This window comes from Plutella xylostella, chromosome 8 (assembly GCF_932276165.1).
Source record: "Plutella xylostella chromosome 8, ilPluXylo3.1, whole genome shotgun sequence".
NCBI lineage: Eukaryota > Metazoa > Arthropoda > Insecta > Lepidoptera > Plutellidae > Plutella > Plutella xylostella.
Genome location: NC_063988.1, coordinates 5,430,298 through 5,447,959, shown reverse-complemented (window position 1 = coordinate 5,447,959; position 17,662 = coordinate 5,430,298). Strand labels below are relative to the sequence as shown.

The 17,662-nt window shown below is 38.4% G+C and overlaps 1 protein-coding gene across 3 annotated transcripts in view; it reads right to left on the bottom strand.

The window, feature by feature from the left end:
* Nucleotides 1-9,614, bottom strand: part of LOC105381663 (protein alan shepard) — a 105,820-nt gene extending 96,206 nt beyond the window's left edge. For all 3 annotated transcript variants that reach the window (XM_011551443.3, XM_011551445.3, XM_011551444.3), the window contains exon 1: nt 9,405-9,614. In XM_011551443.3, the coding sequence (XP_011549745.3) occupies nt 9,405-9,461 (57 nt within the window). In that variant the 5' untranslated portion in view covers nt 9,462-9,614. The remainder of the gene's footprint in view (nt 1-9,404) is intronic.
* Nucleotides 9,615-17,662: the final 8,048 nt, after the last annotated feature.

The window sequence follows — 17,662 nt, the reverse complement described above, 5'->3', positions numbered from 1 at the left end:
AACGAGATAGAGTCGTGGCTCGCGCAGCAGCGATCTGAAACTTTCGTCATATAGATTAAGTAGAGTGACCCCCCTGAGCCTACGGTCTTGCAGCTTAGTGCTTGGTAAATGGGCGCGTGGACAATTGATTTGCGATCTGTGCTCACCTGTTATGTACTGCTCGGTTGGTATAGGAGGAGGACGACTGTTATTAATTTATTATGCTTAGAAATTGCGATTAGAATACCTAGAATAGAATAGCATAAATCTTTAATCAAAGAAAAACACTTATGATAATTAGTTACATAAATCCCACAAAACCAAATGTTAATATGGTTTGACTGTGGGTGTGGGTAAGGAAGGAGTCGCACTACATAACAAATTTATCATAGATTATTAGCACATAATTATGCACAATGCACATATATACCTATACTCTATACCTACACCTAGCTTACATTATACTTAAATAGGAACAATTACGATCTATACTTTCACATCCTAATCCTAATCCTAACTAATAGGTACTATATATTATGGTAATAAAATAGGTAACTGTAATATAAATAGGTAACTATAGTTACATTCAGTGAAGGTTACTATAAAAGCTTTAATAGTAACTGTGTCTGTCCGTCTGTCTGTCTGTTACTCTTTCACGCCAAAACTACCGAACGGATTTGAATGAAATTTGGTATTCATACTATACATACGGTTTAGACCCTGGGAAAGAACATAGGCTACTTTTTATCCCGGAATTTCCACGGGAAAACTTTTTAAGGTACAGCTAGTTGTAAATAAGAAACGATTTGCGGTACCTAGACTACCTAGTCCGTTTACATTCAGTGAAGGTTACTATAAAAGCTTTAATAATTTAATTTAAAAAAAGTATGGTACTATTCAGAACTTAGCAATACTGCTATCGGAATTGCTAGCGAGCGATATCTCTTAGGTCAGGATAAAACATAAGTTTTCCAACTTTCCATTAAAAAAATAATTATATGAGTTCCCTACAATAGGAAAAAACAAGGAGCAATTTCATATTACAACGTACCTCGATAACATCAGTTATTACGGCAGAAACCACAATTTGAAACATTGTCAACGTAAAATTATAAAACTGGTTAACTAACCTACAACAAAATAACTGCAAGCCAAACCCAGTTGCCTCACGTGAACTTTAACCCTTAACTACCACGCCGGTGAAAATTTTCATAAAGCATTATATTGCAGAATATATTTACCCACTAAAATGTTGCTTTACTAAGGTGGCGTATGTAAAAGCAGAAAGCCGACATGGTGTGGTCTAGTCTAGCTGTATGTATTTTTTGTTGGCTATGAAGAAACGAACAGATAATCGTATGCACCCACCCGCGATGTGGTAAAATACCGCTTATTTTAAATTGCGTATCATTAAAGACGGCGATCGATACAATAATGTTACAACACTGAGAACTGATACACGACCTTAAAGCCATTGTCTTTAGAATACGATTTGAACTGCAAATGATTTGTCTTCCACTGTGCAGACACAGTAGGGAGAACGTTAGTTTATCAAATTATGTAAGTAGGAGTTATCTGCATTGCATTTTCTTATTCTTAATTACAATTTACTTTTTTCCGCATGCTTCAACGCTTTCGTTATTTATATTAAAAGTTCAGTTCAGATATAGAATAATTGGCATCAATAATTGAGTTTTTTAAATATTAATATTGTGTTACACGTATCTGCACTTTTTGTTTAGCAGACGTAAGTACATTTCATGTAATGGGCAAAAACATTTAAAGATTAATTGCACTTTAACTGCATTAATATTTTATCCGCAAGATAAAGCTATACGATAGTGTCAACAATATATCGCTTTATGATAGTATACTTTTTAATGCAAGGTTCAATAGCTATGCCAGTACAGTATGCCCTTGTTTTAGGTTCTGATTGTCTGTGCGCTGTCCTTCGACGCCTAATTGGATTACCCACTCAATTGCCTTGTGGAGCTATACATAACTGGATCAAGGAAACCTAAGTATTTCAAACACTGTTATTGTAACAATGGGACTTTCAGGTACGTTATCGAACGCGGGTAATGTCTATTTGACGGCCTCAATAAAGATTAGTTGCCAAACCCTTGGACTCAAATAAAAGTATGTACTTATGTGCTTTTAGGTACTCGTACATAACTCACTTGATATCAAGTCTCTCTAAAATCTGAAATTTTCAGTCCTTTTGTCTGACGGTACCACCTGCACACTGCGCAAAGTACTTACCTTCAATCAAATGCTCTCAACTCAAACTTCTTTACAGTTAACAGTTGAACATCAGCAGCGACAAACCAAAGCGTCGACAATAGTCCTGTTTTCCCTGTTAATTGAGCAGAGAAGCAACTTGTCAGCCGGAGCTCATTAACAGCAACAAACAACCGCTTCGGTACTACCAACCGAAGACAAAACATCCCTCTTGGTCAATTCTGACCTTTATTGCCATCGCATTGGGAACAGCAAAGAACAAAAGTTGCGTCTGACAGTACCACTCCTCGCTGGTACAAGCGACTTTGCAACTAATCGGCTTTTCTTGCGGAACGCCTACCGAAAACTTGTACTTTTATGAAATGTATTAAAACATTATGTAAAAGAGTAACAATGTATCTCAGCTGTTATTCGGCGCTATGTAACGTGTAAGCGGCTTATCGGATTGTGCGCCCATGTGTGTGTTCCCGAACATTCTTCGACTGTTCTCTGTTTGTGTTATGATTAGGTATGTAATTAATGTACGCCGACAGAATCCACAAAGTTCTGAGGTTTAGGATTTCGTTTGAAAGTTAATAACAATTTATTAGATTATGGCTTCGCTAGAAAAGTTTAATCAATTTCAGCTGCAAATGTTGGTGGGCGGCGGCGTGTGGTTTATTTTCGTACTTTTTCCTTAAAACAAGTTTGTTGTACTTGCTTATTTTTTTTACTAGGTATGAAGATTACCGGGATGTTAAAAGTGTATTTTATCATAATATAAATTTTTCACATTAGTAAATAATAATTTTTCTCAACTTTTCAAAAATCTGCGCCCTCTTGTACAGTTCAAATTGCACCGCTATCCTTGAAGTAGCGCCGTCTCCAATTTGTTTTACTCTATTACTATATTTGATATCCTCGTATTAGTGAAACTCCGATTTTTATACTATTCATATTTTCAGAAACCATTATTAACCCCGACAGAAAAAGGCGCTATAAGTATATTTGAACGAATTTTTGATTGGCAGGCCAAAGTAATCAGGTTTTTTAAACTTTTCCTTGGTTATTTTAAGAACCCGTAGGTACTGCAAGGAAGGAGGTAGTGAGAATCCATGTGTAGACAGCAGTTGGGACAAGCATCATTTAATGTATTAATGCAGAGATGCCGACCCTTCCGAGCCGATGCACACGAGCGCACATGTTTAGGCAGAGAGACCCGGGTTTACGGGTTTACCACCAGGTTTCTGAAAGCCCATTTAAAGTTTATCGATTAAAATAAATTGAATACCTCTTTAATACATTAAATTCACAGGCCTTAATCAAAGAAAAAAACTAAATTAATTATAGTTGAACACTTTAAAATATAAATGAAACTTATCTGTAACCGGAAAAACCTGAAGTAACATCATCCGCATCTTAAACATTATGGCTTAAGATTGCATAATAAAACAGATTTTAGGAAACTTGAGGCTATGAGTAGGCATCTTTAACAAAATATAATATAATACTCGTTCAAGATTAATGTACAATTAATTTCAATTGAACGATATAGGGAAGCGGCTGCTATGTCACGTACACCAATTAACTAAGAGGATTATCAGAAATGAAAAGGAGAGCCCGTATCCCACACTGAACTCAGGATCATTCCAGATTTCATTCAGAGAATCCAAGCAAGTTTGTAAATCCCGGCCTCTTGCTTCGTACGAGTATATAAATAATGTAATCTAATTCGAATTTGCTGAAAAGGTATATAAAGAACCCTTTTGTGGACAAAATATTGTGTCCATCTTTTAGAGAGTTGCTGTTGCTGACATTTTTTTGTGTTATGTTAAGGGCCCGTACAGGGTGACGTGCCGCGCCAATTTTGGGTTTTCAATGCTCTTCACACAGCACACGCAGTGACACGCACACATGTAAGTTTGCACAGTGGGTCGATAAACTTTTACTCGCCAACTTTATTGACAATTATTTTCAAGTAGTGATTTGAGGGTAAGTTTAATTTTTAATTACACTGGTAAGCACCAGGAAAGAGTAGAAAGTAATAGGGGTGCCACTTTTCTCCATACTCGGAACCCGATTAGATTTCTAAACAAATGTGGTATTTACTTGTAGAAAGGTAACTACAGGTATTAAAGTGTAGATAATAAGTTATACTAAGGGTATACTAAGCCGAAAGGGGATGACTCAAGGGGTCATTCTGAACAACTTTAGTTCTACGAGTTTTGCAAAAACGCGAAAAAAAAATTCGTTTTCTATGGTAAAAAGTCACGTGTCAACAAAGTTTCTATGATAAAGGTTTTTTTTGGTTAATTTTTAAAACTCGTAGAACAAAAGTTCAGAATCAGTCTCACTTGTTTTAACCCGACTGCCGAAGGAGGAGAGTAATGTTTTTTCATTGTATGTATGTATGTTTGTAAGTATATTTTTTGGTGGCAGAATAATATATTTTCATATTTTTAGAGTTTCGTACCCCAAAAGGAAAAAAGCAACCGTTATAAGATCTCTTTGTTGTCCGTCTGTCTGACTGACTGTCTGTCACTGCCCTTTTTCTCAGAAACGGGTAAAGATATCAAGCTGATATTTCGCATAGATATGAGGAGTACCCAAAAAAAATTGGGGTACTCCCTCTCCCATACAAGTAAATTGGGGCTGATATTTTTTCCGGTTATTTTGATGGTGTAGGTAGGGTATCGTTGAATAGGTCTTTTAATATAATAGGTATAAAAAAAGGTTAAAATATAATTATTTGGCTTTTACCCTTAAATTTGGGGACCACACCATAGACAAATCCTAATTTAAAAAATGATTTCAATAGATGGCGTGATTTTATGTTGGGTAACTCAGAATAAGAAGTGATGATATCTCAGAATAATAATGGTTAATGGTGCTATTCCGCTGAGCATCGAAACCGGTGGGACGCTAATGAAAAGTGGTCATGGAAATGCACCAGGGTAGACCCTGCTCCTAGAACAAGGCATGAGTTTGTGATTTGTGTGCGTGAAAAGCGAGGATGGAAACTTTGAATATTTTCTTGATTTTTTTATTATTGATGCAATAACATATAATTAGTATTATTCTGAGTTACCCACCGAAGTCACCCCGTGGCAGGTTGACTAGATAGGTACTTTTGCAAATCACGCCATATATCGTTGTTTTTATTAGTGGCTACTGTCTATAGAAGAAATTCCGTCATTGACAATTTTACGTTACGAATGAATTTAGTAAACCCAGTAAACCTAACTAATCCAGAGGAAACCTAAAATATCTTTCTCTCTCTCTTTGAAAAACATACTTAATAGCCCAAACTCGATTCTATTCTATTCTCTGTGGGGGTGTAAGTACCTGCACCTGGCTCTCTCAAGTGGAACCTTTGTGCATATCCCCAAGGTCTAAACTGCCTTCCTAAGCTTGAACCATTTCCCACCACGCTGGTCCACTGCGGGTTGGTGGGTTCACATATCTAGATGTGCTAAATCTAGATATGCAGGTTTCCTCACGATGTTTTCCTTCACCGTTAGAGCGATGGTATACATTGTACTTAAGTTAAAAGAACTCATTGGTACATGTCAGCGCCGTGATTCGAACCCGCATCTCTTGCGTGAGAAGCGGGCGCTTACCCGACTGAGCTACCACCGCGCCCAAACTCGATGCTTTTAGCTATTAAATCTTTGAAATAAAATTCAGTCACCTCCGTGTTACTGCCCTCATCAGATCCTCACGAGACCATGCCTCAACCAGCACCATGAGACCGTGTTTTTGAATCCTAACCTAATCTTCCTACGTATTGTCATCACTTAGATCCATTCACTATATTCCTTCTCCTCCCAGGGCCGTGGGGAGGCACGTCAGCTTTTTAAAGACATCAGCAGTAGACTAATAGAAGTCTCAAGGGACCCTAGGGCTGGCACTTACCTATCACTAAGCATCGCTATATAGCGGGGTAACGCGGCCAGCGTCTTGGGTACCCTACCCGACAGTGGCAGCGATCTGGCCAGCATCTTCTTTTTAGTTTAATTTTAATTTTATATTAGTGAGTTTTAGTTAGGCATTAATAATTATAATTTAATCAAGAAGTACCATGGACTTAACTAATAAAAAACATTATCATTTAATTTATTGAATATAGTATAAGAATTATGCTTCCTCAATTTCAAATCAAATTATGTTGGTGTCATAAAAGTTGAAAAAGTGCAATGACAACCAATGTGCAGTGATTTTGTGTCTGTACACAATTAGATCGCGAGCTGTCAGTGCCGCCTAAACCGACGTGACCCTTCTTTGGAGGCCACCGGCCGACTGAGTCAAACGTCGCTTGTGTTTATGATTTTATAACACAGAAAGCCGCCATAGATATTTGTATGAAGATTTGAGGGAAAAAAAATGCTCAAGTTTGGGATTAATTTACACAAAATAGGTGTGTGTTTATTAAAAAACAAGGTATTTAGCGCCTAGTCCAAGCATTTATCTTTATAATTTGATAAGAATCATATGAAAATTCTTGATAATTACGTGTGATTTACTGGTTTTTCGTAATTAATTTACAGTTATCCATAAGCATTTACTTAAATTCGAATGATTCAGCACCTAGCTAAACTCTTCGGCTACCTGTGTGATTTTTTTCAAGGCTGTAGAGCATCATTTACTACATAATTCTATGACAATGCCAACCCTCGATTGCCTATTGCCGACCCTTAAAAGGAAATATTTAACCTCCGTCTTTTTAAGGACCGGGCATTATAAAATTTTATCCATGAATATTGCGAGACATAATAATTACATGTACGTACTTATTTTGTATTTATATCTATATAGTTTTATTTAGCCAGGTTGTAGAAATTTATGTGTGAATGGTAATTTAAAGAACAGTTTTATCTACCTTATAAAATCTACAGGGGTAATAGTAAGGGACCCATCATAAACTGCAAGTATTGCTTTTACATGCTATCCCGAAATACGCTTTCACGGTTTTCGAATAGATTAGGTAACATCGGAAACCTACTGAGGCCGTTCTTTGCGAAATCCCGAGAATTTCCTCCGGGTATATTTGCGGACTGAGAGATTCGTTTATTCAGCGAGAATTTCCACATAGTCAGGAGGTCACTTCAGCATCCTCAATGCGATATTTCAACGAATAAAATATGGATAAACTCGTGGTACCACACGTTATGAATCCCAAACAGTGGCAAACAAATCTATTGACGATTTATCTTGAATCTTTAGGGCCTTAACACAAAAACTTAGACAGTATTTAACAGGTGTTTAGTGCTGTCAAAGGCCTACAAAATCTGTCAAATTTTGATTTTAACACTTGTTAAACGGTGTTTAAAGATTTTTGTGGTAGCACAGATATAGTCTGTGTTTCATTCAGCCGTGTTTTGAAGAAATAACAGAACTTATAAACTTAGGTGGAGCTGCCATTTTAATATGCGACAACTTCCCATACAAAGTTTTCTTCTTTAAACTATGTTCTAAAATTACATTTTCCCTCGACTAAGGTAAAACGAATAGGAGGTATATAATAATTGCTTGACCGGTTTGTATGTTAACTCAGATCATCCAATCTTCTTGTAAAATGAGATATCATTAAATCTATCTTGATCTTGAACAACCTTTGTATTATTAGAATTGACTAAGCAGATATTTTCCCCGACGAAGGCTGAACGGTGCGGTGAACCAAATTTAAATGTATTTTATAAATGTAGAGTAATAAATACATATCAATTTATTATAATATATTTGCATTTGTATAAGTACATTTGCAATCTTTGCTAGATAGATCACTTCGGTTCGGGGAATGTAACATTCCAAGCAAGTGGGTGTAGTGAGTAGTTTATAACCTTTTGGGCCTGATAATGGCAAATTATTTACCATATTGGAGCTAATGGCTGCAAATATGCAACGGCTCGAATGAACATATTTATACTACATTTGTTATCCTAACTTATTATTATAAATGCGAAAGTAACTGGGTCTGTCTGTCTGTCTGTTATTCGTTCACGCCAAAACTACTGAACGGATTTGAATGAAATTGGGTATATATAAATATGTTATAGACCCTAGGAAAGAACATAGGCTACGTTTTATCCCGGAATTCCCACGGGATTTTTTTTAAGGCGAAGCGATGCTTACGGGAACAGCTAGTGTATAATAAAACTGGATATAATTGAGTGTACCTGTTCACCAGTCGCAGCATTGGTATAAGAGCCACCCTAGCTTCACGATTTTTCCAAGCAAAAGTAGCCCTTTTAAAACCATCGGCGGATAGAGAGTGCAACCATGCCCTGTGTGAGATAAAGGTACCTTTCTAATAGCATTAGTTATTTATCATCGGTATAAAAAACGACAACGATGTCACTTCTCATGTATGTATGTAAATTATTAAATTATAAATTCCAGTTCCCAAAACCCTTCCTTCATTGGAAGAAGACCCGTGCCCCAGCAGTGGGGACGTGATGGGTCGTGATGATAATGATGATGAACTTCCAGTTTCAAAACTCCTAAAAATCTCCGAGAGGCTGTGCGTAGGAGTTGCTGCTTCCGTGCGTTTATGCAGTTTTTTAATACATATCGCAAAATTAGTTTTCAACGTGGTGGTACTTTTCTGTCAATATTCTTACGTATCTATTAACATCTTTTTCGATTCTGTAGAAAACTAATTAATTTTAAACATATTTATAGGAGCCTACGTTTGAATTCTAAAACTCCATAAAAACGTGTGTAGAATATTATCTATTCATTACCGCATGAACACATTCAATATAATTCAACAGTTATAACAAGTAGGTACCATCTCACAATCTATGAATGGCATGGCATGTTACAAAAGTAAACAATACCATAGTAGAATAGAATCAACAACGACGTACATACATACTGCCATCGTGATTGTTTTATTTCAAAGCATCTAAAATAGATAGTAGTTTCCGTAAATCGATAAGTACTCCAACCGCATGCTACCAGGCTATGTTTATTTATACACGCGGCGGCCTACGTATAGTATACAGCCTCGTGTAAACAACGTGCCTTTCACTTACAAATTGTGAAAAACTGAAAAAATGCTACGAATGTAACGAAGAATGTGTTTCGTAGCGGCAGAGTGATGGCTACGCGGCTACGCCGGGCTACGACGTGGCTACGCGACCATATGTTCGGCCACGCGGGCCGCGATCGATAGCAGCAGCCGCGCCGAGCCTTGCACTTACCGAACTAATCTTGAAGTTCAGCTTCCGCTGCAACGCCGTCTCGAGGTGCAGAGCCATCGCGGACGATATCTCACTCGTACAGTCCGACGATTCAGTTCAAAAACACTACAAACAAACTTTAGGAAGCCGGTACAAAGTTGTATATTCGCGTAACGTGCGTAATAGCGTGTCGGCGTGGAGTATCGCGTGTTCACGCGGCCATTTTAGCCGCCTGTCAAACGTTGCGGGAATCGGCCGCGCGGCGCTGCGGGCGGGAATCGTTACGACTGCGCGAAAATAGACCGGAAGAGCGGGGGCGGGCGGCGAGGGGGTGCGGGGCGCGGGGGCGGACAACTTTCAACTCGACACTGCACGAAGTGTGCACTCTATTTCGCTTGCAGCTGATTTGTAGATAAACTCATAACTGAATCAATTAAAGCGCTACGACGACGCTCTGAAACCGTTTTATTCGGAAACTTCAAACAGTCACTAATAGTATTAAGTTATGTGAAATGCATCTACAAAGCCGTTTCAATTTACTGTCGAAGCGTAGTATTTGTACAGTTGCTATTAGATATCTTTTGATGAGGGAAATGCTAAGAAAATTAAAGGCTGTTGAATGAGTCGTTGAGTGTTATGTCCCGCGAGGGGCACACAACACACAATAGAATGAACTCATATAAAGGCTGGCAATATATTTTGATTAGCGCGCGATATTTTACGCGGCAGACATCAAAAACGAATTACTTGGCCATTATTTCTCGCGTTGAGTTGAGTTACTGATTCTGGAACACATTCCGATTCACTGACGTTTACGTGGAAATAAATCCAACTGTAAAATTCGTCTCGTAATTTTCCTTTTATCGCAGTCAAAACTTTTTATAATGCCTTTGCTTTTTATGTGGAGACGGTACGAACGGGTAGGAGGAATGAAATTTTAGACCACAAGTTTTATTTTTAGAATTGTGTTCATTACATTCTCGTCTATTGTGTGGTGCGGTGACGTCGGCCGGCGGTGGCGCGTATTATGAGAGGCTCCATTGAAAAACTCGGGCGACACAGCTCGAAACTTGGCGCTTTACAAAATTTTAATGAAGGGGAAGTTAGTGTAAGCTGCGGTTACAGGCGACGGTTCAATCGGGAACTGAGTCGCACGTCGCGACGCCGAGGCAACCCTGCACCCTGCAATATATGCACCATGCACGTTGCACTACGTACCTACCCTGAACTAGAAAAATGATATAGGTAGATAGTGTAACTAAAGCTTAAATTGATTAAACGCATCAACCTAAAATCAATGTACCTCTGTGTAGTACTAATAAAAATTAATATAAAATCTTCACGTTAGCAGCTTTACGAAGTGTAGATTAATTACAGGCTGCACAATGGAATGGGTCCTATAATTCCAATAAGCTAGAACTGCTAAACAAAAGCGTAAACATAACTTCAGATTCCTTTTCCTTCTCAATAGGTAAATAAGAAAATGTATTTCAAATATCAAGGCGAGAACGGAGTGCAATACACACACACACATGTAGGGTAACGTAACGTACCTAGGGACATTTTCGACTACCCCAACTTTGAATGAAGCTATCGCAGCGTACAACTAAGATATTAATGTGAAATTTTCTTTATTCGGTAGGATATATAATCTATTATCACTAGTATTTGTGCTTAAGCTTTAGTGTGGCCAGATTTTATTAAATTAAGATAAAAGTAAAAATGCTTGTTTTGACCCAAGGTACGTTACACGTTTGTACCTTGGGACACTGTTTCCTGTAGCTTTGTACTATGGAAAATGCAAACTTCTAAATAACGCCTTATATCTCTGTTCTTATTTATTTACTGCATCTCTCTTCTGTCTAGTTTCACTCTGGCACTAATAAGAACAGAGATATAAGGCGTATTTAGATGTTTGCATTTTCCATAGTACAAAGCCATAGGAAACAGTGTCCCAAGGTACAAATTTAATCGTGTCCCAAGGTACAAAAAAGCAATATTTAACCAAAATTTAAATATCTTTATTTTTAATTAATAAGAATCTTTCAGATAATTGCCATGTCATAAAATTAAATAACTGAAAAGTTATACGTGACATCCATGTCTTTGTTTTGAGCAGACCTCAATGAGATAAAGCAACACAAAAAACTATACAAAAGCTACTTTTGACTCTAAAAAACTTCATACTGTCTTCACCACACACTCGATGCTGGTATGATCACGAGACTTAATAGTTTTGCCAAGCGAGTAAAGTACTATGCCTAGGGTAGAATTTTAATGTGTTTATTTAGCCGGTTTTAAAAATACAATCAATGTCCCGAGGTACAAGCGTCCCAAGGTACGTTACGTTACCCTACAAGAGGCAGACAGTACGTGTAATAATGCTCATATGCAAACGGAAACTATTCCATAGCTGCGAGGTACAGTCGGCGGGTCGTTCGTAAATGAGCTACGTAATGACTCTCTGGGAAACTCTCGCAAATGAAGAATAATGCACCATGCACGTATACTAGGTACTCACTCGGCAACAAAAAAGAGTTCTAAAAAAATCATCCAGCAGACTTACCTATCTGAAAAGTTAACCCACAAATCTTCTGCTGGGCTAAAAACAGCAAATCAATATAACTTTTAAATGGTCCCCGATGGTCTGTACCATTTAGTGTAAAGTTTCCCGCCGAGTGACGGCTGTGACGACGCGCGGGTTAATAATTTATTGGAGAACTTTACACTGTTCGGGTCCAGTTGACTCAGTCCAATCTCCAGGGTCAGTTACCAACTTGCCGTTCCCGAAGTTCATTTATGAACGCCACCAGACAACACTTGAGAAAATAATATTCACCGCGGACTGTAACATTGAGCACAATGCTGTTAATAATTAATAAAGTTTGCACATCAAAGCGCTCTGATGTCGTTTTAATGCAGTCAGGAAATATTCCGTGTGCAAACGTCATGTGAGTTTTGAGCCAAGTATATGTTTTGTCGGGAGTAGTGGTGGTAGCTTCCTCTTATTAAAAAAAGTGCCAATCATGAGTACTCCCATAAATTAGAAATCTGTTTAGTATGAAAAAGGATACTTAATTGAAGAGGTCGTATCTTTTAATTCATACTTAATCAACATATCCCCAGTGATTATCTATCTTAAAGGTTATATCTTATATGTATTATAAAAAAAACATTTATGTATAAATATTTTTGCCGCACGTTGTACAGTGTACACCGTACACGACACGAACATTTACTTAACGTCTTTGAAAAGCTGTCATAAAAGTGGTTACTTAAGGGGTAACCCATGTTTACATATTCGAATTAATCAAACCCACACTTAACGCCCCTAAATAAATACCTTTAACTTTCTGTTTAAACTGGGTTTCCTATGAAAACATGTGGGTGGGAAAGTGTACACATCGATAATAAAATAAATCAATTATTACGCAAATATGAAGCAACTCCTGTTAGTCCCTTGTGCCACGTTCAATACAACTTAAAACTGCTTTAGTATAACCAGATTAACCAGAGTAGTAAACGATAACTAAACCAGAGTAGACTAAAAAGTAGGGTGTCCCCAATTTCTTAAAAAAAGGCGCGTTTTCCGAATGTAGGGGTAGCTCATTTGGAGCATTGAAAGCGCGCGTCGTGGCCCATTGTCTGGCCGACGTTTGTTCTCCGATGCCCATTCCACTAATTGCGGGATCCATTGTCTTGTCACCAATTGGACGAGAATATCAGCATTAATCTCACTACAATCGGGTTAGTTTCACCGGAGATTTAATTAGTTACTCAGTTTTATTTTCTTCCTTGACGAGTTGGTTTATATTAGAGGTATAGTCCTCGGGCGAGTTGTGTCTCAAAACTGTAAATCTAACCTACATAAGCTTACTTAGCACTTTTATTACCTAGGCAGGTATACCTACGCCTGCTAACGACTATAAAACTGATACCTAACAAGATCGCAAACAATTCTAAATAAACACGCCTACAAAACGGCCATAAAACTAGCGGAGCAAGTGAACTGCAATAATATTTACGAAGCGACGCCTACAGTAGCTCGCATACTTCCATTTATTCGCGCAGCTCGATCAAATTCAAATTATACACTCGAGCGAATGCGAGCGCATCGGAACTCTTGCCTATTTTAAAATTCGAAATACACATAATTGACTTGTCTCGACTGTTTACCCGCTCTTGCTGCGCTTTGAAAATCGAGCTTTAAAAAAGCTTAAATACTAGTTTAGCTTTTGACTTTTAAAAGAAATGAACCGCTGAAGCAATGCCTTCGTTTTCCCATTTAAAATTACTCTCAGTTTATTCGGAGGGCACAATTTTGCATGTGAAGTGAAAGTGGGGTATTTTTTCGTCGTCCTCGCGCGAGTGAGGGCACTCGAAGCTCTTGACACGGTCTCTTGTCTAACGCCATTTCCTTATAGCGCCACGTGCTCGGCTTGTGCTCAGACCGACCCTGCTATACGTTGCCTTCCACCTCTAAAGAAAACAGTTATACAGCTTTACTACTTTCACATGTTTAAAAAAATATATGTCGTAGCAAAAAATTGTATCACCACAAAAAAAACAGTTAACCAATCTGAAAATAGCCGACCGAAAATATTTTCCGCAAGCTATCTCCACGATCATTGTTTGCCGTTCACATAAGGTACTTAATGAACGCCAATAATGAATGCACTTCCAACATCATAGCAAATAGTAGGCTGTATAAAACGCCTTTCCGATTCATGTATGAAAATCCATTATGGCAAAAATTAGCCAGCCGCGGGTAGAGCTTTTCACCGATCTCCGCACGGCTGAATAAGCTCATTGTTACTACAAAATGAGGTATTCCCCTCGATTAGTTTTATTATTCTTTATTGTACTTATTGTCTGTTAAGTGAGACTCATCGTTTGTGATTAAAAATCATGGAGCGTGCAGGCCGAGGTTTAATTTGTGGGCATTTCTTTATTCAAGTCTGAGGGCGCCCGCTTGCCCGGTAATTTACGTGTATCGTATCGTGCCTGAGGTTTTTTCACATGATCTGTGGCGTGGGTTATACCGTTTTTTAGAGATTAGTAGCATGCCTCCGGGCAAATAGAATAACTTGCGCTATTAAGATGCTATAATTGTGTTCAAAGGCGGTTCTGATGCGGAAGTAACTGATATGTGAACAATGAGGTTAATCCGTAATATATGGAGTGTAAAATAAAAGTACTTATTTGAAAAAACGGGTGCACTATAATTCTATTTTATGAGCGTTAATAGCTGTTGGAATGTATTTGTTACAATATATATTTTCAACTGATTACTTTCAAAATCGTCATATTTACAGAAAAACGTTGTATAGGTACTAGTGAGGATGGTCGTTAAAGTCTCGCAAAGCTACTCATACTCGACGGTGATATATAATACCATCTTTCCGCATATCATATCATACTTAAAGTACTCGTATCATACTTAAAGTATTGAGTAGGTAACCTACCTATCTGGCTACTTTCTATTTCAGAAGTATTTACTAGCAGAAGGATTCGGAGACAAAACGAAATCATTTCTGGGAAAAAAAGTTAGGTATATGTATAATGCCTTTGTAAATACCTAAAGAAAATTTATATTAGCGTACCGATCAAGATTAACTTGAGCAGTGATCTAACCTTAGGCTGTTTAATGTAACCTCAATACAATGATCACATCTGGTAGGAAAATTTCAAAGAAACTTTCAAAAGTACTCGTAATAATTTGTAGAAAATTATTTGAAATATTTCTGTTATCTTTGCTAACGACTCTCCAGGTTCCGCATAATTTGTTCCAATTTATTTCTCAGCAGGAAAGGGCAAATGTCGGTGGGAATTCGTAGAACTAATTGCCGGTTAAATAAGTTGGTGCTTTATAATTTCCAAACGTGCCTTTGACACGTTTTAAGAAAGAGGCAGCTATAGAACTAAATAAAATATTATACTTTCATTACTTATAAACAAAGGTAAAATCCATAGTTGATTAGGTACCTATACCGCCCTATTCAAAATACTCATTAGGTGGATTAAGTCATTATACATAGGTATTTACACACTTTTAATCAAAGATTATATAATCAAATGTAATTTTAGTCTATCCATACTTAATAATCACGAAAGTAAATATAAATATAAGTAGCCTGAAGTACCTATGGGACTAAAAACTCATTCATAAGTGGCGAGAGCACAAAAATTACTTTTTAAGGTAAACTACAGCTAGTAGTAACAAAATAACGAGAATAAAAAAAATAACAAAAAAAATGACATGTCACATGAAAACGCCAGCTTTTCTCAAGCCACGGCCTCGATGCATGTCGGGGTCTCGAGGCGCACAAAATAAATAAGTACGAATATTTGCTCCTTCGTCTGCCGCCCGCGCCTGATGAAAGACGCGAGCAATAACGCAGGGCTGGGACTAAACATGGTGCAATTTTATCAGTGGAAGTGGTCGAAGTACACGTTCGTAGTCAGGTTAATGTACCCGATATACGTATAACTTTCGTTATACTCTGTAATCTTCAGTATTGGAACTACACTTGTACATAAACTAAAAACTTCTGTAACTTCTATTCTGTTCCTCCTGCAGGTTTGTAAATTTCTGTGTAGTTTATTTTTAAACTTAATACCGATACGCTTGCCTACTATGATTACCGATAAGTATCATAAATTGGATTTAGTTCACAGACTGAAGGGAACATAAATAAAAATACACCAAGGCTGCTCGGTGCAAATAAATATCTAATAAGTTTGGTATCGTGGACTAAACCGTTTATTAAAGCATCATGGCGTAATATAATAAATCATGTTGTAGGTGTTTGGTGCGGGCGGAACCGGAAGTAGCTTCGACAGCAGCCGCCGCCGCCGCCGCTGCACCGCCGCTCCATTCATCCCGCACTTGCATCCTTTCGCTTCTCGCGCCCGTCGCCAGTTGTACGCTCGACTCTACACTAGAAGCCTTCCTCTCTCGGCTACTGCCTTCTCTTGCCCCCGCACCGCTCCGCCGCCTCGCTGACAGAAACAAAACAACAAAATCAATACTGTCTGGTACACGCCCACCGGTTCAACTCGGCAACTGCGCTTCCTAACTGGAAATTCGATAAAATAAAACTGGGAGAAATCATTAAATTTGTGCGTTGGCGTTAGGAAATCCTATACCGGAGACTACAATTTTTGTGTTTCCTCCGGGGAGCGATAGATAGGTCGGGGGAGGGGGTTATCGCGAGATGCCGTCGATCACATGTTCCGCACGTGGCGCTCACGTTACAATGTTTACCTGCGGCGCACGGCGGCAGGTGCGCGGGGGGCGCGGGGGCGGGGGCGCCGGCTGTTGCTCCTCATTTATAACACCAGCGACGTGGGGTCGAGAGGTTGAACACCGTTATTTTCGGCCAAGCATCGATTTAAGTCCATAAAGATACACCTAAATGCAATTCAGCTATCGGCCGAGCCGAGACGTATCGCTCCGAGCCCGCGGCTACGTCGCGGTTTGCATTTTTATCAAGCACCGACGACAGGCAGCTACATTTTATTTTGCGTGCCATAAATATGGAACTAGTGAGGACGAACACACGCTGGAATACACAACATTTTCATGCAAACTTATCTGAAACTATGCATAAATAAGCAGCAACAAAAGATGTCTTACGATCCCTTTGAAAGAAGAAATGAAACTTGGAAATTGTTGCTCGTAAGAGTTAAAGAGTTTTGCGCTATATCGTCGTTCCCGAGCAAATAACACTGAACAGATCACCACCCACTCTGTTGACCTATAATATTTATACGTATACAGAGACGTTTCATTATAAGCTGAAGTAGAAGTTAGATGGTAGCTATGTCTATGTTTCTTTTTAAGGGCTTTGTGGTAAGTAAAGTAGTAGCTGAGAGCTCCATGCGAGGCGGCGGCGGCGGGCGCGGCGGCCGAAGTTGGAAGAAGCGGTCTCAAGTTTGTGTACAGCCTGCGGTCAGCGGAGATACGAGCTTCTTGTGGACATTTATACACGTCCCAACTTTAATTATTGCGCGTCTTATAAGAGAAACTTCACGTTAACTGCTAATTTAAGTTAAAAGACCCTGGAGAATTCGTAGCAACCTACCTAAGCATGTACAACAAAACTATGCAACGAAACATCACACGCTTTCGTTTCTGTATCACAACATTTTATTTTTTCTCATCGAAAATTGTCACATCCTGACATAATAATAACGTAGCAAAGTAATAAACCAACGGAGATAAATACTGGAATCACATATAACTTTTCTTTTAGCAGCTTAGTTATAAGGCTTTC